The 26,961-nt window shown below is 48.6% G+C and overlaps 1 protein-coding gene across 5 annotated transcripts in view; it reads left to right on the forward strand.

Moving 5' to 3' along the window:
• Positions 1-638: 638 nt before the first annotated feature.
• aebp2 (AE binding protein 2) overlaps positions 639-26,961 on the forward strand; it is a 110,494-nt gene continuing 84,171 nt past the window's right edge. For 4 of the 5 annotated variants that reach the window (XM_078205543.1, XM_078205542.1, XM_078205544.1 and 1 more), the window contains exon 1: positions 670-1,125. In XM_078205543.1, the coding sequence (XP_078061669.1) occupies positions 707-1,125 (419 nt within the window). In that variant the 5' untranslated portion in view covers positions 670-706. Of the gene's footprint in view, positions 1,126-26,961 lie in introns of all 5 variants that reach the window. The other variant, XM_078205545.1, reaches the window with a different exon arrangement.

Consider the following 26,961-nt stretch of genomic DNA (forward strand, 5'->3'; position numbering starts at 1 on the left):
TGTCTATGTCTCTCTTTCTCTGTGTCTATCTATCTATCTCTCTCTCTGTCTATCCATGTCTCTCTCTGTGTCTATCTATGTCTCTCTCTGTGTCTATCTATGTCTCTGTGTCTATCTATGTCTGTGTCTATCTATATATATCTCTCTGTGTCTATCTATTTCTCTTTCTCTCTCTCTGTCTCTCTTTCTGTGTCTATCTATCTTTCTCTCTCTGTGTCTATCTATATATCTCTCTCTGTGTATATCTCTGTATCTCTGTGTCTATCTGTGTCTCTCTCTGTGTCTATCTCCTCTCTCTGTGTCTATCTCCCTCTCTCACTGTGTCTATCTCTCTCTCTCTGCCTATCTGTGTCTCTCTCTCTATGTGTCTGTCTATCTATCTCTCTCTCTCTGCCTATCTATGTCTCACTGTGTGTCTATCTCTCTGTGTCTATCTCTCTCTCTCTGTGTCTATCTCCTCTGTGTCTATCTCCCTCTCTCACTGTGTCTATCTCTCTCTCTCTGCCTATCTATGTCTCTCTCTCTGTGTGTCTGTCTATCTATCTCCTCTCTCTCTGCCTATCTATGTCTCTCTCTCTGTGTCTCCCTCACTGACTCTCTCTGAGTGACGGTTGGGCGGTCTCGCGCGGCCGGCCGGTGGGCGTGTGGGCGCAGGCGCGCTCTGGAGGTGGGCACGTGACGGGCCGGGTGAAGCCGCGCGGGGGAAATGGCCGCAGCCGCCGCTCCCTCGCTCAGCGCCGTGGCCAACGACAGCCCGAGCCCGCCGGCCGCCAAGAGTTGCCGCTCGGAAGCCAAGTGCGGCGGGGGGCGCTCGCAGGCCGGCAGGCAGCAACAGCAGCAGCTCCGGCGGCGGGAGGAGGAGGAGGAGAGCGAGCCCGTGGCCGGCAGCGGCCCGCAAGCCTCAGCCGTCCCCCCGAGCGGCGGCGGCGGCCGGGCCCCGGCCACACAGAGCTCCGGAGGGGCCCGCGGCCTCCAGCAGCAACAGGCGGCCAGGAGCGGCCTGAGGGGCAGCCAGCAGCAGCGAGACCGGGAGGAGGTGGCGGCTCCGGCCGCTGGCAACAGGAGGCAGAGTTTGGAGAACTCGTCAGACGGGGAACCGCTGAGCCGCATGGACTCAGAAGACAGGTGAGGAGGGGGGGGAAACGAGGGGCCGAGTGATGTGGTGAGGGGGAGGGAGGGGGGGAAGCGAGGGGCCGAGTGATGTGGCGGTGGGGAGTGAGTTAGCGGTGGATAGGGGCTGAGGGAGGGAGGGAGGGGGGGGGGGCGTGTGGGGCTGAGGGAGGGAGGGGGGGGGCGTGTGGGGCTGAGGGAGGGAGGGGGGGGGCGTGTGGGGCTGAGGGAGGGAGGGAGGGGGCGTGTGGGGCTGAGGGAGGGAGGGAGGGGGGGGGCGTGTGGGGCTGAGGGAGGGAGGGAGGGGGGGGGGCGTGTGGGGCTGAGGGAGGGAGGGGGGGGGCGTGTGGGGCTGAGGGAGGGAGGGGGGGGGCGTGTGGGGCTGAGGGAGGGAGGGGGGGGGCGTGTGGGGCTGAGGGAGGGAGGGGGGGGGCGTGTGGGGCTGAGGGAGGGAGGGGGGGGGCGTGTGGGGCTGAGGGAGGGAGGGGGGGGGCGTGTGGGGCTGAGGGAGGGAGGGGGGGGGCGTGTGGGGCTGAGGGAGGGAGGGGGGGGGCGTGTGGGGCTGAGGGAGGGAGGGGGTGGGCGTGTGGGGCTGAGGGAGGGAGGGGGGGGCGTGTGGGGCTGAGGGAGGGAGGGGGGGGGCGTGTGGGGCTGAGGGAGGGAGGGGGGGGGCGTGTGGGGCTGAGGGAGGGAGGGAGGGGGGGGGCGTGTGGGGCTGAGGGAGGGAGGGAGGGGGGGGGCGTGTGGGGCGGAGGGAGGGAGGGGGGGGGCGTGTGGGGCTGAGGGAGGGAGGGGGGGGCGTGTGGGGCGGAGGGAGGGAGGGGCGTGTGGGGCTGAGGGAGGGAGGGAGGGGGGGGCTGAGGGAGGGAGGGAGGGGGGGGCGTGTGGGGCGGAGGGAGGGAGGGGCGTGTGGGGCTGAGGGAGGGAGGGAGGGGGGGGCTGAGGGAGGGAGGGAGGGGGGGGCTGAGGGAGGGAGGGAGGGAGGGAGGGAGGGAGGGAGGGAGGGGGGGGCGGAGGGAGGGAGGGAGGGGGGGGGCTGAGGGAGGGAGGGAGGGAGGGAGGGGGGGGGCTGAGGGAGGGAGGGAGGGAGGGGGGGGGCGTGTGGGGCTGAGGGAGGGAGGGAGGGGGGGGGCGTGTGGGGCTGAGGGAGGGAGGGAGGGGGGGGCGTGTGGGGCTGAGGGAGGGAGGGGGGGGCGTGTGGGGCTGAGGGAGGGAGGGGGGGGCGTGTGGGGCTGAGGGAGGGAGGGGGGGGGCGTGTGGGGCGGAGGGAGGGAGGGGCGTGTGGGGCGGAGGGAGGGGGGGGCGTGTGGGGCGGAGGGAGGGGGGGGCGTGTGGGGCTGAGGGAGGGAGGGGGGGGCGTGTGGGGCGGAGGGAGGGAGGGGCGTGTGGGGCGGAGGGAGGGAGGGGCGTGTGGGGCTGAGGGAGGGAGGGAGGGGGGGGCGTGTGGGGCTGAGGGAGGGAGGAAGGGAGGGGGGGGCGTGTGGGGCTGAGGGGGGGGGGGCGTGTGGGGCTGAGGGGGGGGGGGCGTGTGGGGCTCAGGGAGGGAGGGAGGGGGGGGCGTGTGGGGCTGAGGGAGGGGGGGGCGTGTGGGGCTGAGGGAGGGGGGGCGTGTGGGGCTGAGGGAGGGGGGGGCGTGTGGGGCTGAGGGAGGGGGGGGCGTGTGGGGCTGAGGGAGGGGGGGCGTGTGGGGCTGAGGGAGGGGGGGCGTGTGGGGCTGAGGGAGTGGGGGCGTGTGGGGCTGAGGGTGGGAGGGAGGGGGGGCGTTTGGGGCTGAGGGAGGGAGGGAGGGGGGGGCGTGTGGGGCTGAGGGAGGGAGGGAGGGGGGGGCGTGTGGGGCTGAGGGAGGGAGGGGGGGGGGGGCGTGTGGGGTTGAGGGAGGGAGGGAGGGGGGGGCGTGTGGGGCTGAGGGAGGGAGGGGGGGGCGTGTGGGGCTGAGGGAGGGAGGGGGGGGCGTGTGGGGCTGAGGGAGGGAGGGGGGGGCGTGTGGGGCGGAGGGAGGGGGGGGGGCGGAGGGAGGGGGGGGGGCTGAGGGAGGGAGGGAGGGAGGGGGGGCTGAGGGAGGGAGGGGGGCGTGTGGGGCTGAGGAAGGGAGGGGGGGCGTGTGGGGCTGAGGGAGGGAGGGGGGGCGTGTGGGGCTGAGGGAGGGAGGGGGGGCGTGTGGGGCTGAGGGAGGGAGGGGGGGCGTGTGGGGCTGAGGGAGGGAGGGGGGCGTGTGGGGCTGAGGGAGGGAGGGGGGGCGTGTGGGGCTGAGGGAGGGAGGGGGGGCGTGTGGGGCTGAGGGAGGGAGGGAGGGGGGCGTGTGGGGCTGAGGGAGGGAGGGAGGGGGGGCGTGTGGGGCTGAGGGAGGGAGGGAGGGGGGGCGTGTGGGGCTGAGGGAGGGAGGGAGGGGGGGCGTGTGGGGCTGAGGGAGGGAGGGGGGGCGTGTGGGGCTGAGGGAGGGAGGGGGGCGTGTGGGGCTGAGGGAGGGAGGGGGGCGTGTGGGGCTGAGGGAGGGAGGGGGGCGTGTGGGGCTGAGGAAGGGAGGGGGGGCGTGTGGGGCTGAGGGAGGGAGGGGGCGTGTGGGGCTGAGGGAGGGAGGGGGCGTGTGGGGCTGAGGGAGGGAGGGGGCGTGTGGGGCTGAGGGAGGGAGGGGGCGTGTGGGGCTGAGGGAGAGGGGGGCGTGTAGGGCTGAGGGAGGGGGGGGGCGTGTGGGGCTGAGGGAGGGGGGGCGTGTGGGGCTGAGGGAGGGGGGGGGCGTGTGGGGCTGAGGGAGGGGGGGGCGTGTGGGGCTGAGGGAGGGGGGGGGGCGTGTGGGGCTGAGGGAGGGGGGGGGCGTGTGGGGCTGAGGGAGGGGGGGGCGTGTGGGGCTGAGGGAGGGGGGGGCGTGTGGGGCGGAGGGAGGGAGGGGGGGCGTGTGGGGCTGAGGGAGGGAGGGAGGGGGGGAAGTGTGGGGCTGAGGGAGGGGGGGAAGTGTGGGGCTGAGGGAGGGAGGGAGGGGGGGCGTGTGGGGCTGAGGGAGGGGGGGGCATGTGGGGCTGAGGGAGGGAGGGGGGGGGCGTGTGGAGCTGAGGGAGGGAGGGAGGGGGGGCGTGTGGAGCTGAGGGAGGGAGGGAGGGGGGGCGTGTGGGGCTGAGGGATGGGGGGGCGTGTGGGGCTGAGGGAGGGAGGGGGGGGCGTGTGGGGCTGAGGGAGGGAGGGGGGGGCGTGTGGGGCTGAGGGAGGGAGGGGGGGGCGTGTGGGGCTGAGGGAGGGAGGGGGGGGCGTGTGGGGCTGAGGGAGGGAGGGGGGGGCGTGTGGGGCTGAGGGAGGGAGGGGGGGGGCGTGTGGGGCTGAGGGAGGGAGGGGGGGGCGTGTGGGGCTGAGGGAGGGAGGGGGGGGCGTGTGGGGCTGAGGGAGGGGGGGGGCGTGTGGGGCTGAGGGAGGGAGGGGGGGGCGTGTGGGGCTGAGGGAGGGAGGGGGGGCGTGTGGGGCTGAGGGAGGGAGGGGGGGGGCGTGTGGGGCTGAGGGAGTGAGGGGGGGGCGTGTGGGGCTGAGGGAGGGAGGGAGGGGGGGGCGTGTGGGGCTGGGAGGGACGGAGGGGGGGGCGTGTGGGGCTGAGGGAGGGGGGGGGCGTGTGGGGCTGAGGGAGGGGGGGGCGTGTGGGGCTGAGGGAGGGAGGGGGGGGCGTGTGGGGCTGAGGGAGGGAGGGGGGGGGCGTGTGGGGCTGAGGGAGGGAGGGAGGGGGGGCGTGTGGGGCTGAGGGAGGGAGGGAGGGGGGGCGTGTGGGCCTGAGGGAGGGAGGGATGGGGGGGCGTGTTGGGCTGAGGGAGGGAGGGAGGGGGGGCGTGTGGGGCTGAGGGAGCGAGGGAGGGGGGGCGTGTGGGGCTGAGGGAGGGAGGGAGGGGGGTCGTGTGGGGCTGAGGGAGGGAGGGGGGTCGTGTGGGGCTGAGGGAGGGAGGGGGGTCGTGTGGGGCTGAGGGAGGGAGGGGGGTCGTGTGGGGCTGAGGGAGGGAGGGGGGGCGTGTGGGGCTGAGGGAGGGAGGGGGGGCGTGTGGGGCTGAGGGGGGGGGGGAGGGAGGGGGGGGGCGTGTGGGGCTGAGGGAGGGACTGGCGGGCGTGTGGTGCTGAGGGAGGTGGGGCGTCTGGGGCTGAGGGAGGGAGCGTGTAGGGCTGAGGGAGGGGGGGGGCGTGTGGGGCTGAGCGAGGGGGGGGGGCGTGTGGGGCTGAGGGAGGGAGGGGGGGCGTGTGGGGCTGAGGGAGGGAGGGGGGGCGTGTGGGGCTGAGGGAGGGAGGGGGTGCGTGTGGGGCTGAGGGAGGGAGGGGGGGCGTGTGGGGCTGAGGGAGGGAGGGGGGCGTGTGGGGCTGAGGAGGGAGGGGCGTGTGGGGCTGAGGGAGGGAGGGGCGTGTGGGGCTGAGGGGGGGGGGCGTGTGGGGCTGAGGGGGGCGGGCGTGTGGGGCTGAGGGAGGGGGGGCGTGTGGGGCTGAGGGGGGGGGCGTGTGGGGCTGAGGGAGGGGGGGGCGTGTGGGGCTGAGGGAGGGGGGGGCGTGTGGGGCTGAGGGAGGGGGGGGGCGTGTGGGGCTGAGGGGGGGGGGGGCGTGTGGGGCTGAGGGGGGGGGGGCGTGTGGGGCTGAGGGAGGGGGGGGCGTGTGGGGCTGAGGGAGGGAGGGGGGGGCGTGTGGGGCTGAGGGGGGGGGCGTGTGGGGCTGAGGGGGGGGGCGTGTGGGGCTGAGGGAGGGGGGAGGCGTGTGGGGCTGAGGGAGGGGGGGGGCGTGTGGGGCTGAGGGAGGGGGGGGGCGTGTGGGGCTGAGGGAGGGGGGGGCGTGTGGGGCTGAGGGAGGGGGGGCGTGTGGGGCTGAGGGAGGGAGGGGGGGGGGCGTGTGGGGCTGAGGGATGGAGGGAGGGGGGGGAAGTGTGGGGCTGAGGGAGGGAGGGGGGGAAGTGTGGGGCTGAGGGAGGGAGGGGGGGGCGTGTGAGGCTGAGGGGGGGGGGGGCGTGTGGGGCTGAGGGAGGGAGGGAGGGGGGGCGTGTGGGGCTGAGGGAGGGGGGGGGCGTGTGGGGCTGAGGGAGGGAGGGGGGAGGCGTGTGTGGCTGAGGGAGGGAGGGGGGGGGCGTGTGGGGCTGAGGGAGGGAGGGGGTGCGTGTGGGGCTGAGGGAGGGAGGGGGGGGGCGTGTGGGGCTGAGGGAGGGAGGGGTGGGGCGTGTAGGGCTGAGGGAGGGAGGGGGGGGCGTGTGGGGCTGAGGGAGGGAGAGGGGGCGTGTGGGGCTGAGGGAGGGGGGGGCGTGTGGGGCTGAGGGAGGGGGGGGCGTGTGGGGCTGAGGGAGGGAGGGGGGGGCGCGTGGGGCTGAGGGAGGGAGGGGGGGCGTGTGGGGCTGAGGGAGGGAGGGAGGGGGGGCGTGTGGGGCTGAGGGAGGGGGGGAGGGGGGTGTGTGGGGCTGAGGGAGGGAGGGAGGGGGGGGGCGTGTGGGGCTGAGGGAGGGGGGGAGGGGGGTGTGTGGGGCTGAGGGAGGGAGGGAGGGGGGGGCGTGTGGGGCTGAGGGAGGGGGGGAGGGGGGTGTGTGGGGCTGAGGGAGGGAGGGAGGGGGGGGCGTGTGGGGCTGAGGGAGGGGGGGAGGGGGGTGTGTGGGGCTGAGGGAGGGGGGGAGGGGGGTGTGTGGGGCTGAGGGAGGGAGGGAGGGGGGGGGCGTGTGGGGCTGAGAGAGGGAGGGAGGGGGGGGGCGTGTGGGGCGGAGGGAGGGAGGGGGGCGTGTGGGGCTGAGGGGGGGAGGGAGGGGGGGGCGTGTGGGGCTGAGGGGGGGAGGGAGGGACAGGCGGGCGTGTGGGGCTGAGGGAGGGAGGGGGGGGCGTGTGGGGCTGAGGGAGGGAGGGGCGCGTGTGGGTCTGAGGGAGGGAGGGGGGCGTGTGGGGCTGAGGGAGGGAGGGGGGGGGGCGTGTGGGGCTGAGGGAGGGAGGGGGGGTGGGCGTGTGGGGCTGAGGGGGGGGCGTGTGGGGCTGAGGGAGGGAGGGGGGTGCGTGTGGGGCGGAGGGAGGGGGGGGCGTGTGTGGCTGAGGGAGGGAGGGGGGGGCGTGTGGGGCTGAGGGAGGGGGGGGGCGTGTGGGGCTGAGGGAGGGAGGGGGTGGGCGTGTGGGGCTGAGGGAGGGAGGGAGGGGGCGCGTGTGGGGCTGAGGGTGGGAGGGGGGGCGTGTGGGGCTGAGGGAGGGAGGGGGGGCGTGTGGGGCTGAGGGAGGGAGGGGAGGGCGTGTGGGGCGGAGGGAGGGGGGGCGTGTGGGGCTGAGGGAGGGGGGGGGGCGTGTGGGGCTGAGGGAGGGAGGGGGCTGCGTGTGGGGCTGATGAGGGGTGGCGTGTGGGGCTGATGAGGGGGGGCGTGTGGGGCGGAGGGAGGGAGGGGGGTGCGTGTGGGGCTGATGAGGGGGGGCGTGTGGGGCTGAGGGAGGGAGGGGAGGGCGTGTGGGGCGGAGGGAGGGGGGGCGTGTGGGGCTGAGGGAGGGAGGGGGGGCGTGTGGGGCTGAGGGAGGGAGGGGGCTGCGTGTGGGGCAGATGAGGGGGGGCGTGTGGGGCTGAGGGAGGGAGGGGGGTGCGTGTGGGGCTGATGAGGGGGGGCGTGTGGGGCTGAGGGAGGGAGGGGGGCGTGTGGGGCTGATGAGGGGGGCATGTGGGGCAGGAGTGGTGTGTGTGGGGCTGAAGGGGTAATGAGGGGTTGGGTATAAAAGGCTGAGGGGATTCAATGGGGGTGGATGTGAGGGGGGTGATGGAAGTGGTGTGTATGGATAAGGAGTGGGGTGTGAAGGTGGGTGGAAGTAAGGGATAGATGGGTGATGTTTTGGGGGATGGACGGGTGTTTGGGCACTCTCTCTGTTAGATACAGGGTGGTTTTTGTATTAGTTCTCTGAGTCTTCAATTCTCTGCCTTGCTTAACTGTTGTTTCTGTGCTCAGATGAGGCTGAATTGTGCACACTTGTTTATTTTTAAACCCCAACTCCGTCCCCACGGTGAGAGGGAGTTAATTCTCCCCATGCTTCTATATTGTTTCTGTGTTGTCTTCCTGTCTGTGGGGGAAAAAAAACAAAACTTTCCCCCTTGGTTCCCTAGTCTTCTGTGATAAATGACAAATCTTTACGATTGAACGGGTACTTTTAGGTTTTGTAACAAAAAATTGCACCGATTGCTCAGTCCTGTTTTTGAATCGTGTACTGTGAAATTTACATGCACCTCACAGTTTTGAGATGTTCTCATGTTTGTTATGAGATGGCGGTTTCAGGGTATTTGATGGAAAAATCACCTGGAAAAGTCCAAATTTGTGTAATCGTACCCTTAGTTGTGTTGGTCATAGCAGTGACTTTTTGATGTCAGAAATCCAGTAAGCAAAAGATTACTATGGCCACGTATATATCATACCCTCATTAGGTTTGTTTAGAACGGGCATATAGGTGTGATTTTTTTTGTGCCAGCTTTTGAACTCAATGTAACATTGTATTGCAATCCAAGTACTGCAAAACAATGGTCATTGGTTTGTTTGTCCTTTTAAAGGAGCAAATTTATACCCTAAAATAGTGTTTAATACAGTGCACGGAGTTTGGATCTGAGTGACTGATTCTCTGTTTTGCTTTTTGAATATGAAAGGCCGGGTATGTGTCAGCTTGGCTCAGTTGGTAGAACTTGCATCTGACTCAAAGTTGTGGGCTGAAACCCCACGCCAATGCGTAAGCATATAACCTGAAATGACACATCAGTGCAGTGTAGAGGCAATGCTGCATTGTCAAAATTGCTGTCTTTCAGATGAGATATTGAATCAAGACAAAAGATCTTGGCTCTATTTGAAGAGGAATAGGGGCTTCATCAAGCTACAAGCTAAGATTCCTCCTTTAGCTGAAACCGCACGAACAGATTAACTTCATGCAGTAAACCAAGTTTGTTCCTCTATATATGTGAACATGTTTCAAAATTAATGTGTTGTACGTGAAGTGGCTGGGGATACCCTGAGACAGTGCGTGCTGTCCAGCAGAAGGTTCAGAGCAGCTAGATAAAATCTAATTTTTGGGGAAAGTTACAGATTATATCAATGCAATGTAAATAATGCATAATTGTAGATTGCCATATTAATGCTGTGGGTAAAATTAGGAAGTGGAGGTGTTGTGTTTTAACCATCTCATGATCAATAATGGACTATTTTGAAAGGAAGCCTAATGATTAATGGTAAATAGTTTCAGGCTGGCAATGATTGACTTGTAGCTTGCATTTTGAAATGTATATTTAACCAAATTATTATAAACTTTTGTGTAATGAATGTATTGTTTCTATAATTTCCAGATGTCAGAAATAGTGAAAATAATTATTTGATTGGTTTGCATTTTAAAGGCTGATTTCAAGAGCAAAATTAAGCTATTGAAAATTTTCAATAGTGTGATTGTTACTTCAGTGCAGCTTGATTTTTGATTGCTACCATTGTTTTAACAGTTCATGTTTCTAAAAAAAGTTAATGCGTTGAAACTTGTATTTATGTTTAAATATAAGGATGCTGCAAAAATGGGCATGAGAAAACATTGTGATATTGCATGTGTTTAGCAGCATTGTTTACTCGAGGCAAACTGTGTAATGAAAGGCACTTAATTAAATTATACTTCATGTTACTCATGTTGAATGTGTTTGTATGTTACCTACTGCTTCAGCAACTGTTTAAATTAGCCATTTGCAATGGTTTTTTAATACCAATGATGAAAGGTGTTGGTGCTATTTTATCTGGTTGTAAAAAGTATAGTCTTGTGCATTCTCATTCAAATGGTGTCTGGGTGTTGCATGTGATAGTGGCAGCTTGTCAGTAAATGTTTTATTTTCAAAGCCAGTTTCTATCTCAGTATATTGGCAACAGGTCGAAATACTAGTTATACGTTTTAATATCTTGACATAATCTAGACATGTGACGTTTACTTTGAAAAATTATGATCGGAACCTTGCTGAAGTTGGGCATTTTTTAAAAGTTCTGTTTAATGTTCAAGGATATTCTTGAAATTGGTATTATACTACAAGACTTCCAGTTGCAGATGTTTGCAGAATTGAAGAATACTCTTTGTACGTAGGCTTATCATTGAATTCAATTTAGTTATGTCCTTGTTTATACTGTTGACATGGTTCCTCCCTTTATCAATCAGTGCTTTGTGGCTGGAACTTGTCACCAAGCTCTCATTAGCTGAAGGTGAGGTAATGTTGATTGGCCACTATTAATCATGTTGATGTAACCAATCGCATTTCCGTTGAGCACAATTAATGGAAAATTTCCAAGTGGTAACATTTGTGAAATGAAATTTCTGATCTCTGGAACTGTATTACCATGGTAAGTCTAGAGTCATGATGTGGAGATGCCGGCGTTGGACTGGGGTAAACACAGTCCCCAGAGTCCCCAGTCCTTCCTGTTCCTTGTTCATTCTTTGAGGAAAAGCTGACAATGTTCATCATCTAGGGTATTTATAAGGATCCTGCTGGGTATTTAGGTGACTGCTAAGGCCAGTCTGAACCCAGAAGGTACTATTGCAAATTGGACAGATTACTGCAGACAATTGAGTTTTGGACAAGTTGCTGGCTCGGGGTTTTCACTGCATCTCGTACTTAAAACTTTAGACAATGTAATTCCAAAGATTCATGGTGTTTTGAGCACTTGTGTTCATTTTTGATTGCTAAAGTATGAGTCCTGAGAGCAGTACAGGGATGAGGCATAAGCTAACGTCAGAAAATGGTGGGAAAAAACTGAATATACTTGACCTATTCAGCTAAAAAGGAAGCAGGAAAGGTTTACTGAGGGAGGTCTGCAAGAAAGCAAGTGTAAACTTTGTAACATTGACATCAACTTTTTACTGTGACTAAATTATACTAGGGCACTTGCTTTTGAAATAGTTAAGGACAAATTTAGGACGAGTGAGCAAATTTCATCCAATGCTGAACAAGCCAAAAAGACTTTAAAGAATGGGGGAAGCAAAAATTCTGTGATGGAAATAGATGGAAAGGCAATAGTTTTTCACAATGAGTCAAATAACCTTTCACATCTATCTTGTGACTCTGACACTTGTCGTTTTGATAACTGTTCCATTCATTCTGGAAAGTCCTCAAGTTGAATTTGTCCACCAGGAAAAAATTAGTATGGATAATTGATTCTATATGTTGGTGTTATCATTTTAAGGTAATGATGTATACACTATGCACGCGCAACTCGTTTTGATTTCATGTGCATCTGTTTCTGAATGCTCAATGGTCATGTTTTATTGCAGCAAGTTTACGTCATCTGACAATATAGTCAACTGTTGGTTGAAAACTGCTTGTTTAAAAATGCAAGGTAATTTGAGTTTGAGTGGACAAAAATGATTGAGATTTCAAGGCTGTACTTTCTACCAAACTGGAATGAGTGATCCAATTGACTACCTACAATTAGTGGTAGTCACTGTAAAACTGGATTTACGAGAGGGCTGTACTTGGCTGAGCTGCCTTGTGAAGACATTGCATGCTCGAATTTATACAGCCGACTTTTGAGGAGATTTTATTTTCTCTAAATCAGTGTGTTTGTTTCTTGGGAAATATATATATTTTAGACATTATGAAAGTTTTTTCTTCTGAGAATTGGCTACTTGCAACAACACTTTATTACATTGCTAACTGTAAATGTGACCTGAATTACCTAGAACTTGAAGTAAGCATAGTTCTCTCTACTCCCCAGCAGCATCTTACCCAGCACTTTGAACGCTAGCTGCTACTCGTCCTTAATAGCTAATATGATGAAAAACCTGAAAGTTGGCAAGTTGTCTTATCAGTCATGCAGTTATATGAAGTTGAAAATTATGTATGGGTTTACACTTGTACTTTGGAATGTTTTAGTCAGGGAATAATCCCCAGTGTGGGGTGTTCTCCCTAACCAGTATGTATTCCTCAAATCAGCATCACGAAAAACAGATTATCTGGCTATTATTACATAGCCGTTTGTGGGAGTTTGCTGTGCACATATTGGCTGTCATGTTTCCTACATTACAACAGTGACTACAACTCAAAAATACTTAATTGGCTGTAAAATGGTTTGATATCCCGTGATCATGGCAAGTACTATGTAATGCAAATCTTTCGTTCGTAAAGGTGCCAAGTATACAGTGTAATCTGGTTCCATAAAATATTTGTTTCATTTCACAAATGTCTTCACTTGGGAATTTGTTACAAAGAATGCTTGTCTGAACGCATTTCAAATAGAACTTATACAAGTTACAAACATTGTTGCTTAAAGGTTTGCTTTCTATAAGTTGAGGCTTTTTATATCTACTTCAACGAAACAAAATTAAGTTTGTTAAACCTTGTAAAGAAAGGATTGATGTCGTTCCCCCTCATCAAAAGTGACTATCAGCATTTCATTTAACTTGGTTCAAGATCAAAGATTAATTCACCTTTGGATTTGAGAAGGAATGCGAACTGTAGCCTGATAGTTCTGATATATGTTAGATGTACAAGGACGGGATCAATATATTGCTATAAATTAAACGTTTTAGAAATAAAGCTCCTTAGACATCACCTTCCAAACCCACGACCATTATCATCTAGTAGAACAAGGGCAGCACCACCTGGAAGTTCTCCCCCCTAGTCACTCATCCTGACTTGGAAATATATTGCCGTTCCTTCACTGTCTTTAAGTCAAAATACTGGAACTCCCCGCAAGGTGGCACAGTGGTTAACACTGCTGCCTCATAGTGCCAGGGACCCGGTTCGATTCCCGGCTTGGGTCACTGTGTGGAGTTTGCACGGTCTCCCCATTTCTGCATGGGTTACCTCCTGGGTGCTCTGGTTTCCTCCCACAATCTGAAAGATGTGCTGATTGGGTGCATTGGCCATGCTAAATTCTCCCTCAGTGTACCCGAACAGATGCCGGAGTGTGGCACCTAGGGGAATTTCACAGTAACTCCATTGCAGTGTTAATGTAAGCCTTACTTGTGACTAATAAACTTTACTAATTATACTGTGGGTGTGCCTACATCATGTGGACTGCAGTGGTTCAAGGAGACAGCTCACCCCCACCTTCTTGAGGGCAATTAGGGATGGGTAATAAATGCTTGCCTAGCCAGTGAAGCCTGTATACCTTGAAGAATATGTAAAAAAAATAATTAAGAGGGGGTGATAAGGAATTCTATGTGCATATGTTACATTTGAATCTCTGGCTAGAAACTATGCAGGATTATAGAATGAAAGGATTGTGAAGAATTCACCATGTTTTTTGAGTGGAAGACAACTAAGATTTTCTTAAGAATAAGCCAATCTTTGACTAAATCTTGAAACTGAAGATTGAATCATCAGTATTATACTTAAATTTTGGCTTTTCGGGGAAGTGGTGAGATTACAAATAGTGACTGACTTCCTGCAACCCTGATCCTAACTTCAGAATATATAGTTGTGCTCTGGATACCTGTTAGTGTAGAACACCCATAATCTGCTACTAGGTCAACAATACAGAGAAACTTTGTTCAGCAGGAACCTAGTTTGAAAGCCTGTAGTTTAAATGTATACTGTGAGAGAGACATTATGCAGATTCCGCAAGTAGTTTTTGGAATTTGTACTGTAGGATTCTGTGTGTATGTTGTTTCATTTGGACAGTTGGAATTTACTAATGATTTCAAAGCTTTAATATGTTAGCATCCAAATATAGGAACCGATTACCAATGATTTCAAAGCTTTAATATGTTAGCATCCAAATATAGGAACTGATGGTTTACCTCTCTCCTATTGTGTTCTGTTTTTTAAATAATTGAGTTTCAGGGAAAGTTCAGCCTTTCTTTGAGCTGATTCTCACCACTATTTCCTACAATGTTCACCTGCATCATTTCCTCTTGCTGGTTGTTTGCAATTGCATTTTAGGAACTGGTATAGCTGACAAAACCTGGTGTTGTGAGATTTCTAGCTGACAAAACACAGCCAGTATAAAACCACTGTGTTACCTAGTTTTCCTAAACAAATGATAATTGGTTAATCGATATCAAAGATTGAAGCAAAGTATCTAAATTTGGTTCAAGCAATTGTTCGATGGTTTTGTTTACTTTCTCTGTTTTAATCCATGATCACCTGTCAGTTACTTTCAAGCAGTTGCATTTTACCTTTGGTAACAGCCTGTCTTCTGATGCTTTGATTTGAAGCCAAACATGATGAATAGATTATCTTGGGTCAGGAAGTCACAGTTAACATTGCATATGACATTGCCAGCAGAAATATTGGAACAAAGCAAATACATTCACTTTGCAAATTACCCCATGTATTTCCAGGGCAGTCATTGATCTGTGGCACGTTATATTGTGTGCTCTACTCTTTTTGTGGAAATTTTTGTTACCTTTTTACTCTTCTTGCTTAATATTCCAAGATATTTGGCTTAATATTCCAAGATACTTGCCAACCAGCACTTGAATACTTAATTTTTTATAATTGTAATGGAGTGTGTATAATCTTTTAAGACTAGAATTTACTAACGTTAAAAATTGTGAAGTTGAAAAAGCCTATTTGAAATGTTTACTGAAGATTATTAGAGGTGTACATTGGAGCTCAATACACTGGATTCCTAAGTCAGTTAGCAACCTAAGTGCAAAAAATTGACCATGTTTCAAAATATTGTCAGGGTGGATATTCGTTGTGCTGACACCTGCTTATGCTGAAGCTAGTTTGAATGAAACTTGAGTTAATTTGCATTGCCAGAGACTGGTAACAAGGGCTATGACGTGAAATTGAGTAGTCGCTTTCCCAATCAATTTGTTTTCCCAGTCTATTTGAATTAATTTTTAGATTTCTTCTCGTCAGGCTTTATTTCTCATTTTAATTGTCTTTCCTCTTACATCTTAGTTGTTTTAACACTGAAAAGATTTCCTACACTGAGGGTATAAATCACTTTAATGACCATTGTTAATAGAATGACTTCACTCACTGGGCTGTACACTTCCATTACTGAACCTCCACCTCCAATGGTTAGCAGAGGATTACATGAATGACAGGGCAAGAAGGGATAGAAATTCAAGTAGTTTACAAATATGATTGGACATGGGTGGAGACCACCTTTTCTTTCTACAACCAAATCTCCAGATGTAGTTTGGGTGACATTCGTTCAGCCCAGCTAGAAGAAACCACCTTAACAGGACATGTTGTTAAATCATTGCAGATTTTTGTTTCCATCTCTGCGCTCGTTCAGGAAGTGACTTGTTGCTCAGTTCATTTTGGATCTGAGAAGTCTGCAAGAGGAGGAAAGCACAAACTTGGATATTTACCAATATTTGTCATTTATGTTTTGCATGTTGAGGGTTACTCATGATTGGCTTGCTGAGTCTGGGAGATGTGCTGTCAGGCAAAGTGAGGTCGAGGAGCGGGATCAGTAATGGTGGCAATGGAAACTTCAGGCATTTAGTTGAATTTGGAATAACGTAACAACAATCGTGTTATGCATTGTGACTGAGATTGGCAACAATCAGAAGATATATATTCATCCTTATTCAGAAAAATTTCAAGGGAAAAATAGGTAAGGTATTAGTGTGATCCTTGTGTTTCTGGAAGAAATCATTGGACAATTAAAGTAAAAGTTGGTCATAGATTGCTGGGACATTGAATAAAAGTTGTTGCTTTCTCTGCACTTGAATAAGATGCAGTGTCTAGTTTTGTTATAGTGTATTGGGCAGGCCTAGCATGTGGACAGTGTTGCTGTAAATATTAATTTCAAGAAGGGACTGGTACTTGTGGGAATTTTTTTTTCAGCTGTTTTAATGGTCCAGCTTGGATAAATTTCCAGTGGTTTAGTGTTCCTATTTCATACCAACCGGAGTAGAGAATTAGCAATGGCAAACCCAAGTAGTATGAAAGGAAAGTTAATGAGAATGAAATTGTAAAAGGTGAAAAAACATAAAGTACATTTTTCATTTTCGGACGGGGAAAGGACTTTATAATGGCTCTTTCCCACCCAGCTCTGTGTCTCAGGATAAACCCTGGTGTCCACAGCATGAAGGCATAAATGATAAATATCTGCCTCTTAACTTCTTTACAATCAGATCAGTTTTGTCTTGTGAACAATGAATTTTGCTACTTCTACCTCAATAATTATTCAAAGTCATCATCTCCACCATCCACAATTTAACTTTCTTCGTATCCTTTTAATCAATTATTTTGCTTTTATTCTGTTGTTTTTCTTTTTATAATTCTTTGGTTTGCCATTGTGAATTTTCTATTTTGTTTGGCTTGAAGTGGAATATGATAGAGGATTGGAATCCACTTTACCTTCAGCTGTTAAATGAAAAATTGGCGGTGGTTCCAGTTTTGATTGTGCCTGCCAATTATGTCATTAATACAGATTAAAGTTGATTCTAAATGATATTTAACAGCATTGTACATATAATTCTTCAGTCGTATATAGTTGTGGCAGTAATAATAACATTTCCAGTTTATTTCTGTGCTTCTTTGTTTCAGCACAGGGTTAATTTTCACATATACCCTGACGGCACCCGCTCTACCATTGCTTTGTTTGACTCTTCCAGTACTGGATGAGCAGGAATTGCCCTGAATGAAATTTTGGGAAGATCGAACTTCGTTTCGGTCCCCCTCCGAATTCTGTTCTCTAGCTACTGACTCCTTTCCTTGCCCTGCAACAGCTTGAGATGAAAGAAACCTATTTTGCAGCCTTGGTGTTATATCTAACCCAGAGGTGAACTTCTGTGCACATAAAACTGCTTATTCCAACTCTGCAACATGCCTGACATAACTCCTGCCCCCGCTCACCTGCTGAAACTCTTCATTGATGCCGTAGTTACTTTTGGACTTGACAATTCTTATGCTCTCTTTGCTGTCTCCCACATTCTATGCTCCATAAACTTGTGATCATTCGGAACTCTGCCTATTTTCTTGCTTATACCAAATAGGCGCTCACTGACCTACATTGGCTTCCAGTCAAGCAATGTCTTGGAATCAGAAAATGTGTATGACATAGAAGTAGGCCATTTGGCCTGTTATGTCCTTGCCAAGTCATAAGCAAGGGCAACTCATTTAACGCTGCTCCCCTTTTAACATATCCCTGTATTTTTGTCGTCATATAGTTATGAAAGTCACGATTGTGCTTCCACCATATTCAGGTGGTACATTCCAGATTTGAATCACTCAACTGTGCAAAAACATTTTTCTCCTGTTACTTTTGTTGCTCTGCCATGCACCTTAAATTGACATCCTCTGATTCCTGGACCCTTCTGTCAATTTTTTAAAAATCTTCTAATCTGACGTGTGGGGCTCCAGCTAGGCCAGATCTTTAGTACCCACCCTTAGTTGCCCTTGAAAAAGTGGTGGTGTGTTGTTGCTTTGAACCATTGCAGTCCATGTGTGTTGTCCTAAAAGGGACAATCACACCCACCCCTAGTGCTGTTGGGGAAGGAGTTCCAGGCTTTTGATTCAGTGACCGTGAAGGAATAGCGATTATAGTTCCAGGTCAGGATGGTGTGTGACTTGGTGTGTGACTTGGAGATGAATTTGCAAGTGCTGATGTTCCCATGTTTCAGCTGCCCTTGTACTGCTAGTTTGTAGAGGTCACAGATCATCAAGTGAGAGCAGTTTCTCTCTCAATTTATTTTGTCTAGACCTCTGATTTTGACCACTTACTGAACCTGCTCTCAACATTCTCAAAGGAAACCAACCATATCTTCTCCAGTCTATCCAAATAACTGAAATTTCTCATTCATGGAGCCATTCTTATAATTTCTGCACTCACTCTCGTTCCAAAAGTGTGGTGCCTGCAATTGGAGACACTACTCCAGTTGAGCCCAAACCAGTGAAATCTAAAGGTTCGCCATAACTTTCTTGCCTTTGTACTCCGTTCTCTACTTTGTCCAACATTCTGTGTGCCTTATTAACCACTTTTTCAGCATGCCCTGCCACCTTCGGGGGTCTCTGCTCCTGTATCCCCTTTATAATAGTATCCTTTTTAAATTGAACATAAAGTAAGGATGTTATGCTGCCATTCTACAGGGCATTGGTGAGACCATTGATTACTGTGTACAATTTTGGTCGTCTCGCTTAAGGAAAGATGTGGATGTATTGGAAGTGTTCAGAGGAGGGTTGCTAGTTTGAGACCTGAAATGAATAGGTTGCCTTATGAGAAAAGGTTGGAGAGGCTGGGCTTCGTTCCACTGAAGTTTAGAAGAGTGAGGGGTGACTTGATTTTTAATGTGGATGTGGGTAAATCCAAAACTAAGGAATACGGTTTTAAAATTAGGGTCACCCTTTTAGGACCGAGATGAGCAGAAGACAGAGGCAGGGTCATTGAATATTTTTCAGGTGGAGGTAGATAAATTCTTGTTGGACAAGGGAATCATAGATGGGAATGTGGAATTCAAAACACAAACTGATCAGCCATGATCTTATTGAATGGCGGAGCAGGCTGAAGAGGTCGAGGGCCTACTCCTATTTTGCATTTGTATGTTTAAATTATCTCCTTGTTCCTACCAAAACATATCTTTCACACTTCTCTGCATCAGATTTCATCTGCCATATGTCTGCCCATTTCACCAGAGTATGTCTTCTACCTCCCCCCCCCTCACTGTAGTTTTGCGTCATCAGCAGATTTTGAAATTGTGCCCTGCGTACTTAAGCCTAGATCATGAATGTAGATCCAGAAAAGCAATGGTACTGTACTGACCCCTGGAGAACCCCCCACCAACCTTCCTCCAATATGAAAAACAGCCATTTACTACTTAGCCTGTTTTCTGTCACTCAACTAAATTTGAATCCCATGCTTAAACTGTTCTTTTTATTCCACAGCTTTCAACTTTGCTGACAAGCCTGTTATTTGATACTATATCAAATGCCATTTGGAAGCCCTTGTAAATCACGTCAACTGCTTTGCCCTCAACAATCCTCTGTTACCTCACTCTGAAGTTATTGAAACTGAATTTTTTCTTAACTCCATGATGGCTTTCCTTACTTATTCCATATTTATTCAAGTGGTTGCCAATTTTGTCACAAGTTATTGTTTCTAAATCTTTTTCCGCCATCAAGGTTAAAATGGCTGACCTGATGTTGTCTGGGCTTATCCTTGCATCCTTTATTTGAACAAGGTGTAACATTTTCAATTTTCCAGTTCTCTGGCATAATTCATGTATCTAAAGAGGGTTGTGAGGTTATGGCCAGCGCCTTCACCGTTTCCACCCTTCTAACCCTGGTACATCTCTTCTGGACCTGGTGGCTTACTGACTTTGTTTTCAGTCAGCCTTTCCAATGGCACCACTTCTGTTAATTTTTAACTCACCCAGTGTTTCAAAAACTTCCTCTTTCTCTATGACTCCTTGGTGAAAATATACAATGTACACATTTAGTACCTGAGCCTTGACCTCTGCCATAATCTGTATATCCTGTTTCTCGTCGTTAATCAACCTCACTCCTCTATTATCTATTTACTATTTATGTGCCTGTAGAAGACTTTTGGATTCCCTTTACATTGGCTGCCAGTTTCTTTTCATACTTTCTTGTTTCTCTAATTTTCTCTCCTCCCTCCTCCCCCCCCCCCCCCCCCCCAACTTGTAGTATCAAGCTGACGCTGTCCCATGCATCCTTTTTTTTTGCTTCATCTTACCCTTTCATCTTGGTTTTAGAATTCTAGTAGTTGTTTGAAATATATTTACATGGCCTGCCCTATTTCGGTAAGCACCTGGAGCCCCACAACCCTCAAATATCTAAATTAATCTAATTCTAGCGCCTCAAACTTCTCCAATTTTAATCCCTCCACATTGCTTGCTGCAGCAAAATTCTGGAATTCCCTCCCTGCACCTCACCGCCTCTACACCTCTCTTAAGACACTTCTTAAAATCTACGCTTTGACCAAAATTTTGCTCATCTGACTTAATCTTGTTTGGCTCGGTATTATATTTTATAATGTTCCTGTGAAGCACCTTGGGTGGTTTCATTATGTTAAATGCTCTGTATAAACATAAGTTGTCTTATTTTGCATAGAATTGCTGATAGGGAGGATGCAGTGGTGAATTTTCCCCTAATTCTTTTCAGGGCTGATGTTCCACCAACCAAAATACTGTTTTACATTAGTGTATGAAATGTCTCTGGAAAATAATTGGTGTAATTCGATCTCACCTTTTGGATCAGCAATACAATATCAGTGTTTGGCCTTACATGTGCCTTAAACTGATGCCAGAATGTTCTTTTGATCTATGTTTCTCCAGACAACGCAGAATGATAAGATCATTTTAACACATTGGTGCCTGCATGGGTCCATTTATGTTTCAGCCATAGTTTCTAGTTAGTTAATTATATAGAGAAATGGGTTGCAGCCTTTAGTGTTTTCTAATGTGCAAGTGCCATGAGCTGAGTTGTCTGCCCACTAGACCATGTTTGTTGTTTCTACAAGAACCTTGTGAATTGTATGCTTGCTTCAGACGACATAATGGTTTGTTTTACATTGCATGTCTGCAAGAGCACTTAATGGTGCACGAACTGAATTGAACGCCGCCATTGTTCTTTAAGATGTGAGAACAATAATAAAGCCTGAAGCTTGCAATGTCATGGTCTTGTTAAGTCACATTCATGCTCTCTACCATTCTAAAGTTGGTTTGTGCAAAGCAAATAGAATGTTTTATTAGTCTCATTCTTTTGACTGTTGTAGTCATAAAATCCTGATTTTAGAGCTGTAATTCTCTTGACATGAACAGTGCATGGTTCTAAAATGGTGTGACTGTACCTTTTTCAATTGGTAACTTTTGCATAGTTAAATCCATCTCTTTTTTTTCTCAGTTACCTCATTGGAAATATTTGTATGTGATATCAAATGTTAAGTAGTTGAAAAATTGTTACTTCACATTTGCAGAAATAAATTGTATGACAGAATAGTTTGAATGAGCAGCGTAAATCTGCTGTCAAGGTGAAAAACCCTTGACTGGACACCATTCAAAAAATGACAGCTGGTCAGGAAATAGAACAAATCTAGTTGCATGAATAGTAACCTCTGAATTCAGAGCATTGGCACTGCAGAAAAAAGCACATTCTAAAGCTTCCTTGGTTTTACCGTCTTTGTTTTCTGTGGCAATATAAAATCCCCCCTGTACACACATCCTTCTTGCAGAGTTTAAAAAAAAACTTAAACTTCTAATAGTGATCATTAGTGCTAATAAGGTAGTCCATCACCCCATTAGGAACAGCTGGTAACAAAGTAGGAGAAGCCAATTGTTGATTAAAAGTTTACAAAAACTCAAGCTGTCGGAGAGGAAATATAACATTGGCACTGTGATATAAAATCTCCCACAATTATTAATAGCCATTGTGCGGTTTTTGAAAGCTCATATTTGAAATGCATATATTGGGTAAATTCAAATTTGTGGAAAAAAAACTTCAGTGAGTTTATAGGTTTTATTTGTTAATTTGACTCATTTGGCAGAGCATTATAGATTTAAGCTTTAATCCAACACTAAGCTGATACTTCAGCATCATATGTATGGAGGGAGTGCTGCATTTTCAGACGTTCTGTCATTCAGATGAAGTCCCATTTGCTTGCTTGGGTAGTTCTGTAAAAGACCCCTTGGCACTTTTGAAGAGTGAGGCATTTTGCCAACATCCTGACAAACCTTGGTTTTTCTCAGGCAATACTGAAAGCATGTTTATTCACAGCTGTGTTCTGATGGGATCTTGCTGCACAAAACCAGTGATTGCACTTTTCTTGCCCAAGTGCAATTCAAAAAATAATTTGGCTATTAGGCTCTTTTGGATTTTTGACTGATTAATGAAATGCTGTGTGGAAATTCCTTTTGGTTGAGTGGGAAAGCATTCGGATTAAATACTAGTAGTTTTAATGGTATCACTTGTACAAGCAATTTGGAGTCTAAATTCGGTAAAATGTCAGTCATGTTAGTGCATTACAGGCTATTGATTTCAATTTTTTCTCCTGCGCCTTAACATAAATATGTGACTAAAACCAAGTGACTGGAAAACAAATGAACCTTCAGAGCCAGGTTAAATGATCAGTTTGTATAGTCCCTTTGATTCTTGAATGGTAGGCAGGTCATGTCTAACTAAAATTCTTATAAGATCACCAGCACATTGGATAACTACAACTTAGGATGTTGTCCATAGTAGACTTCCAGAAAGTATTTAATAAGGATCCGGACAAGATATTATTAGCAAAGATGTATAGAACCTTGGTGAGAGCCTATCTGGGGCTATTCAAGTTTGGGTGTGGCAGCTCAAAGATGTATTTGCATTGGTCAGGATACAACAGAAATTGTTCAGAATTATTATGCTTTAGTTTAAAGGGACAGATTGCTTTGCATGGCTGGTTTACTTGACTCTAGAAGATTAAGGGCAATCCTCTCATGGTATTCAAATGATTAAGGGGGATAATTTAAAGTTAGAGCTAAGCTATTTAGGAATGAAATTAGGAAGCACTTTTTCCACATAGGAATGGAAATATGGAACTTGCTTTCCTAAAAGCTCTGTGAATGTTAGGTCTGTTACCTTTCAAGGCTGAGTGGTAGATTTTTTTGGGTATGTGGAATTGAGGCACAAACGAGCCATGAGCTAGTTAGATGGCAGACAGACAAGAGTAGGTGACTATCCTGTTCTGTTGCTGAGATTTGTTAAAGTCACTGTACCAGTGCTTGACTTTTGACATCAGTGGAGAACAAGTGTCAGTAATTGATTATATTAACATTTGCTCAGGCATTCTTTGGAATTTTGCACCAGAAGCTGATTAGGGAGGTCAAACAGTGCAGCATTCGCTACAAGAGATCTTGGAGAATGTGAGAACAGTCAAGCAACTGTGCATTTCATAAACCAATCAGATTGGAGAACCCGTACCAAGGTACATAGTCTGAATTCAAGTGTAGGTGTACAATCTGAACTAACTAATCTAATTCATGTGTGTCAAGAAATACAGAAAGCAAAATAGAGGAGGTAATGACGAGGTTAAAAAATAGAGACGGAGAACACATTCTTAAAGTATTAAAATTTTATTTTGGTAAATCTCCAACATTAATCTGTCACCACATTTTGGCACTGAAAATCAACTTCACGAGATTATTTGGTAGTAATTGAGACTTACAACCCTGTTAAATTTTTTACACTTGAACAGATCGGCCTAACTTCTGATGAATTTAGTAAGCATCATGTAAGTGCAATAACTTTGTGCTCTTGCAACATGTTTCACTGCTGGGACTTGCATTTTGCTACAACAAAGCTTTTAGAGGAGCAAGGCAACTGAGAGTAACTTAACTGCTTTCTATATTTAACTGCATTTGTGCGAGAACAGCATATATTAAATATTTCTGCATGTAGTCATTTTGATTATGAATAATATGAGCGAGATGGATAGAAAGATGTCTGAAAAGTAGGTGGAGCAAGTCCCATATCAAATGTTTTTTGATGTAGAAGATTGTCATGGTTACTGGAGGAGACAAGATATTTCTCAAAGGTGTAATATTAAAGTTTGACCAAAGTAGTGATTATACTTTTATAATTTGAATGACTTTCAGCTAATTAATTTGGTTGAAATTTGGATTTAAATTAAAAAGTGTAAACCAAATCCAGTGGCCTTTAATAGTGTCAGAAATTGTCTTATGAAAGTACTGCACTAAGAAGAATAAGGAAATAGAAAATAGTTTGATTTATTAACTTCTACCTCAGCAGCATTGTGACTTTTAAGTTTTATATTTAATATGAATGTACAATTCATACAGAACAATTTGAGAAATGAAATAGTTTGGCTATCCATAGATTCTATATCCTCAGGCCAAGGACCAAATCTGCACGTCAAGTTTTAGAAACCTTTCAGCTGGCATCATAAAATTCCAGTAGTTCACTTTACACCATTGATCAAATTTGCTTCTTGATTTGTGATGCATAACTATTTTGCTTACAGATTCAAGTGTCAATGAATGGGGAGAACCAAATCACATTTGTTCTGCTTCAGTGCTTTTATTAGTTGGTGACTGTATACTTGGTGGAAAACATCTTAAGACAGAGGTACTGAAAGTTTCAATAATTTTGAGTCAGTTTTATTATAGAAGCTCATCATAGCTTTAAGTGCAACAAATGAACCATTAAGTTTGTTGGGAACCAGACTAAAGTTTAAAATAAGTTTTCCAGTCCACAAGGCTCACAATGTCTGCACTGTCTTGCACTATTTGCTTTTATTTACTGTGGATGCATGTAGATGTTAATGACATTTTCAAAGAAGTCAGAGGTTAAGTTACTGATGCGCAAGGGCTTCCTAACCCTGCTGAGTGGATTTATTTAGTGGCCATAAAACAGTGGCCTCAATAATAGGCTTCCAAAATTTACTTTTTTGACCAGGCAAAAACGCCAGGCAGGCATTCTTGCCATGACATTTTAATACAATCAGAAACTGAAAAAAGATGCTGCAAGCCATATGTTAAAGAGCCAGAACTTGCAACAACAGGAGCTCACAACACGTGATAAGAATTTGCTTTCTTGCCAGCCTGTTAAGTCCTGCAGCTTTGTTTGGCTTGCAGCAAGAATGATGCTCGAGCAACCAGGCAGTGTTAGCTTTTTTTAATCAAAGGATGTAAAAGTGCCATGCTTTGTCATCACCCTGCAGAAGCAGTCAAGTGGACAAGTTTTAGCTTTTAAAAATTGTTTTGATTTTTAATGCTACAAGGTGAAGAAGTAGACTATCCAATCAAGCTTACCCTGCTGTCTGACTGATCTATACGCCAATTCAGCAATTTCATTTGTACTGATTTCCACTTTTTTTGATGTGTATTATTGAACAGATACAGTGCAGAAACAGCTTCTATTTGAGTTATCTATGCACAATTTTGTTAATTTTGCTCAGCTGGCAAAATATTTATCCCACAACTGCAAGATTGTCAGAAGCCTTTCCAATTGAGGAAATCAAGAGAATTTATCATTTTTCCAGTGCCAAACACATTTTTCAAATTTCATGAATTCTTCTTGTGCACATTAAAGTGGCTTGAAACTGCTTAAAATGTTGGATGTTTAAACTGCGGCAGTCCCTTTATTATGGGATTGATTCTGGCAGCTGTTGAGAAAAGTTGCTTGTAAAACCACTTCAATTATGATATTTAATTTGTGACATCACTTGAAAATCCTCTGTCGTTCTGTTTTTGGTCCAATAGGCTACATGATTGTGAGCTATCCATCTGGTATCACGTTATGGCTTTATCACCAACAAAAAAGCACAGTAAAGCAAATATGGAAAGCTGTTAATTAGTCTTTGCCCACTGTCGTGGTTACGTGGTCACCACCAACTTTGTTCTCAAACAGAAAACTGTGAGCTGCCATTGTTCCCTGTCAAGCACACCCAGACATGACTCTTGGCACGACCTACTTTTACATGCTGTGCTGGATCCTAAACACCTCTCCCTTGATTTGTTCCCATTTCTGTTTTTGTAGCCTGCTCACTTATGTGAGAGTTCCAGAGCTGAAAGATGCTTTTAAACACTTGCACAGTTCTGAGAGTAGAGGTCATTTGTGCTTCCAACTGTTGACTGTACTGCCTAAGTAAAGCTGAAAAACAGAATCATTGGCATCTCCACATCATGATTCCCTGATCTGCCAGACTCCAAATTATATAAGCCACCCTACATTTCATAAAGCTTCCTTGCCTCATTTATCAATACTAACACTGCAATCAATACTGTGGGAAGTTATGTGAGATTAAATAGAAACTCTAGCTACTAGCCCATGGCGGAGTATTGAGATTAATGACTTTTTGTGCCCTTATGCTTTTATGAAGTAGCCATTAATACTGATGGATAACAGAACACTTGCTTGTTGCTGCTTTTGTTGGTGGTGTTTTGATTCAAACAAGGATCTTCTAAGTGGTGTGGTTTGTTAGTGTTCCTATGTACTTATATCTGTTTTACCGCAAGGTACTTGGAGAAAGGTCTCAATGAATGTGCTGAATATATGTGTTGAGACAGTATTTGTAGTTCTAGTCTGCTCTTTACAATAATTTTAACAGTGTGTATGTGAAGCATTTGAATAGAATTTTAAAATTGAAGAACACAGCTGCTATATCGCAGGTGCATTGAGAATTGTAGAGCTGTGTCACATTCAATACTATGAAGGTCTGGTTACAACTTTTTTGATTAGCATTCAGTGCAGAGTAGACTTAAAGAATCCAATTAAAAGCAGATGAACAGGAGTCAAATTCTGCAGTCTAAAGATTTATTTGGCAGCTTATCATTAAGCGTAGAGGTAAATGTGTAGTCCTGAAAAAACTCAACAGTTTTGAATCTACCAAGCTATTTGAATTGGAAAAATAGTGTCTCCCAGGTCCTATGGTATAATAATAGAGTTCACATTGAAAAACGGACTTAGAATTTCATGATTTATATTTTGCCTTCTAGAGATCAGAATATTTCTCGTCTTCAGGTGAGGAGGAAAAAATGGGTATTACTTCAATACACATTGTTCTTTTGTATTTACCTAGAAAGTAATGTTTATAACTTTGGGACAGATGCCTCTGAACTATGCTATCAACTCCGGTAATGGAGGGAAGGTTCAATTGGAGAAACAGTAAATGGGAGGTGGCTTAATAGATTCTTGAAGAAATTCCAAGTGATCCCTTTATTTTTCCTGGTTTCTGGCTCATATTGTTTGCACTTTGAAATTGTCCAGGGATTGGACCTTGTTTTACATCAGAAGTGTATAAGATTTGTAGTTGGGAACTTTATTTCATAGCTGGAGCATTGTTGAAACACAATTTTTAAAAATGGGAACGTCAAATGAAAAAAGTGCTTCTACCCCGTCTAGTGGAAAATCTAAACAAGACATGCTGTATTAAGTAGCAGATAATGTTAAATAAATTCAGAATTGTGTTCTTTATTTGAAAAGCTCAGACAGCCTTGGATTTAGGCCAGAGTAAAAACAGGAAAGAAAATAATTTCTGGG

This window comes from Mustelus asterias, unplaced genomic scaffold (assembly GCF_964213995.1).
Source record: "Mustelus asterias unplaced genomic scaffold, sMusAst1.hap1.1 HAP1_SCAFFOLD_808, whole genome shotgun sequence".
Classification (NCBI taxonomy): Eukaryota; Metazoa; Chordata; class Chondrichthyes; order Carcharhiniformes; family Triakidae; genus Mustelus; species Mustelus asterias.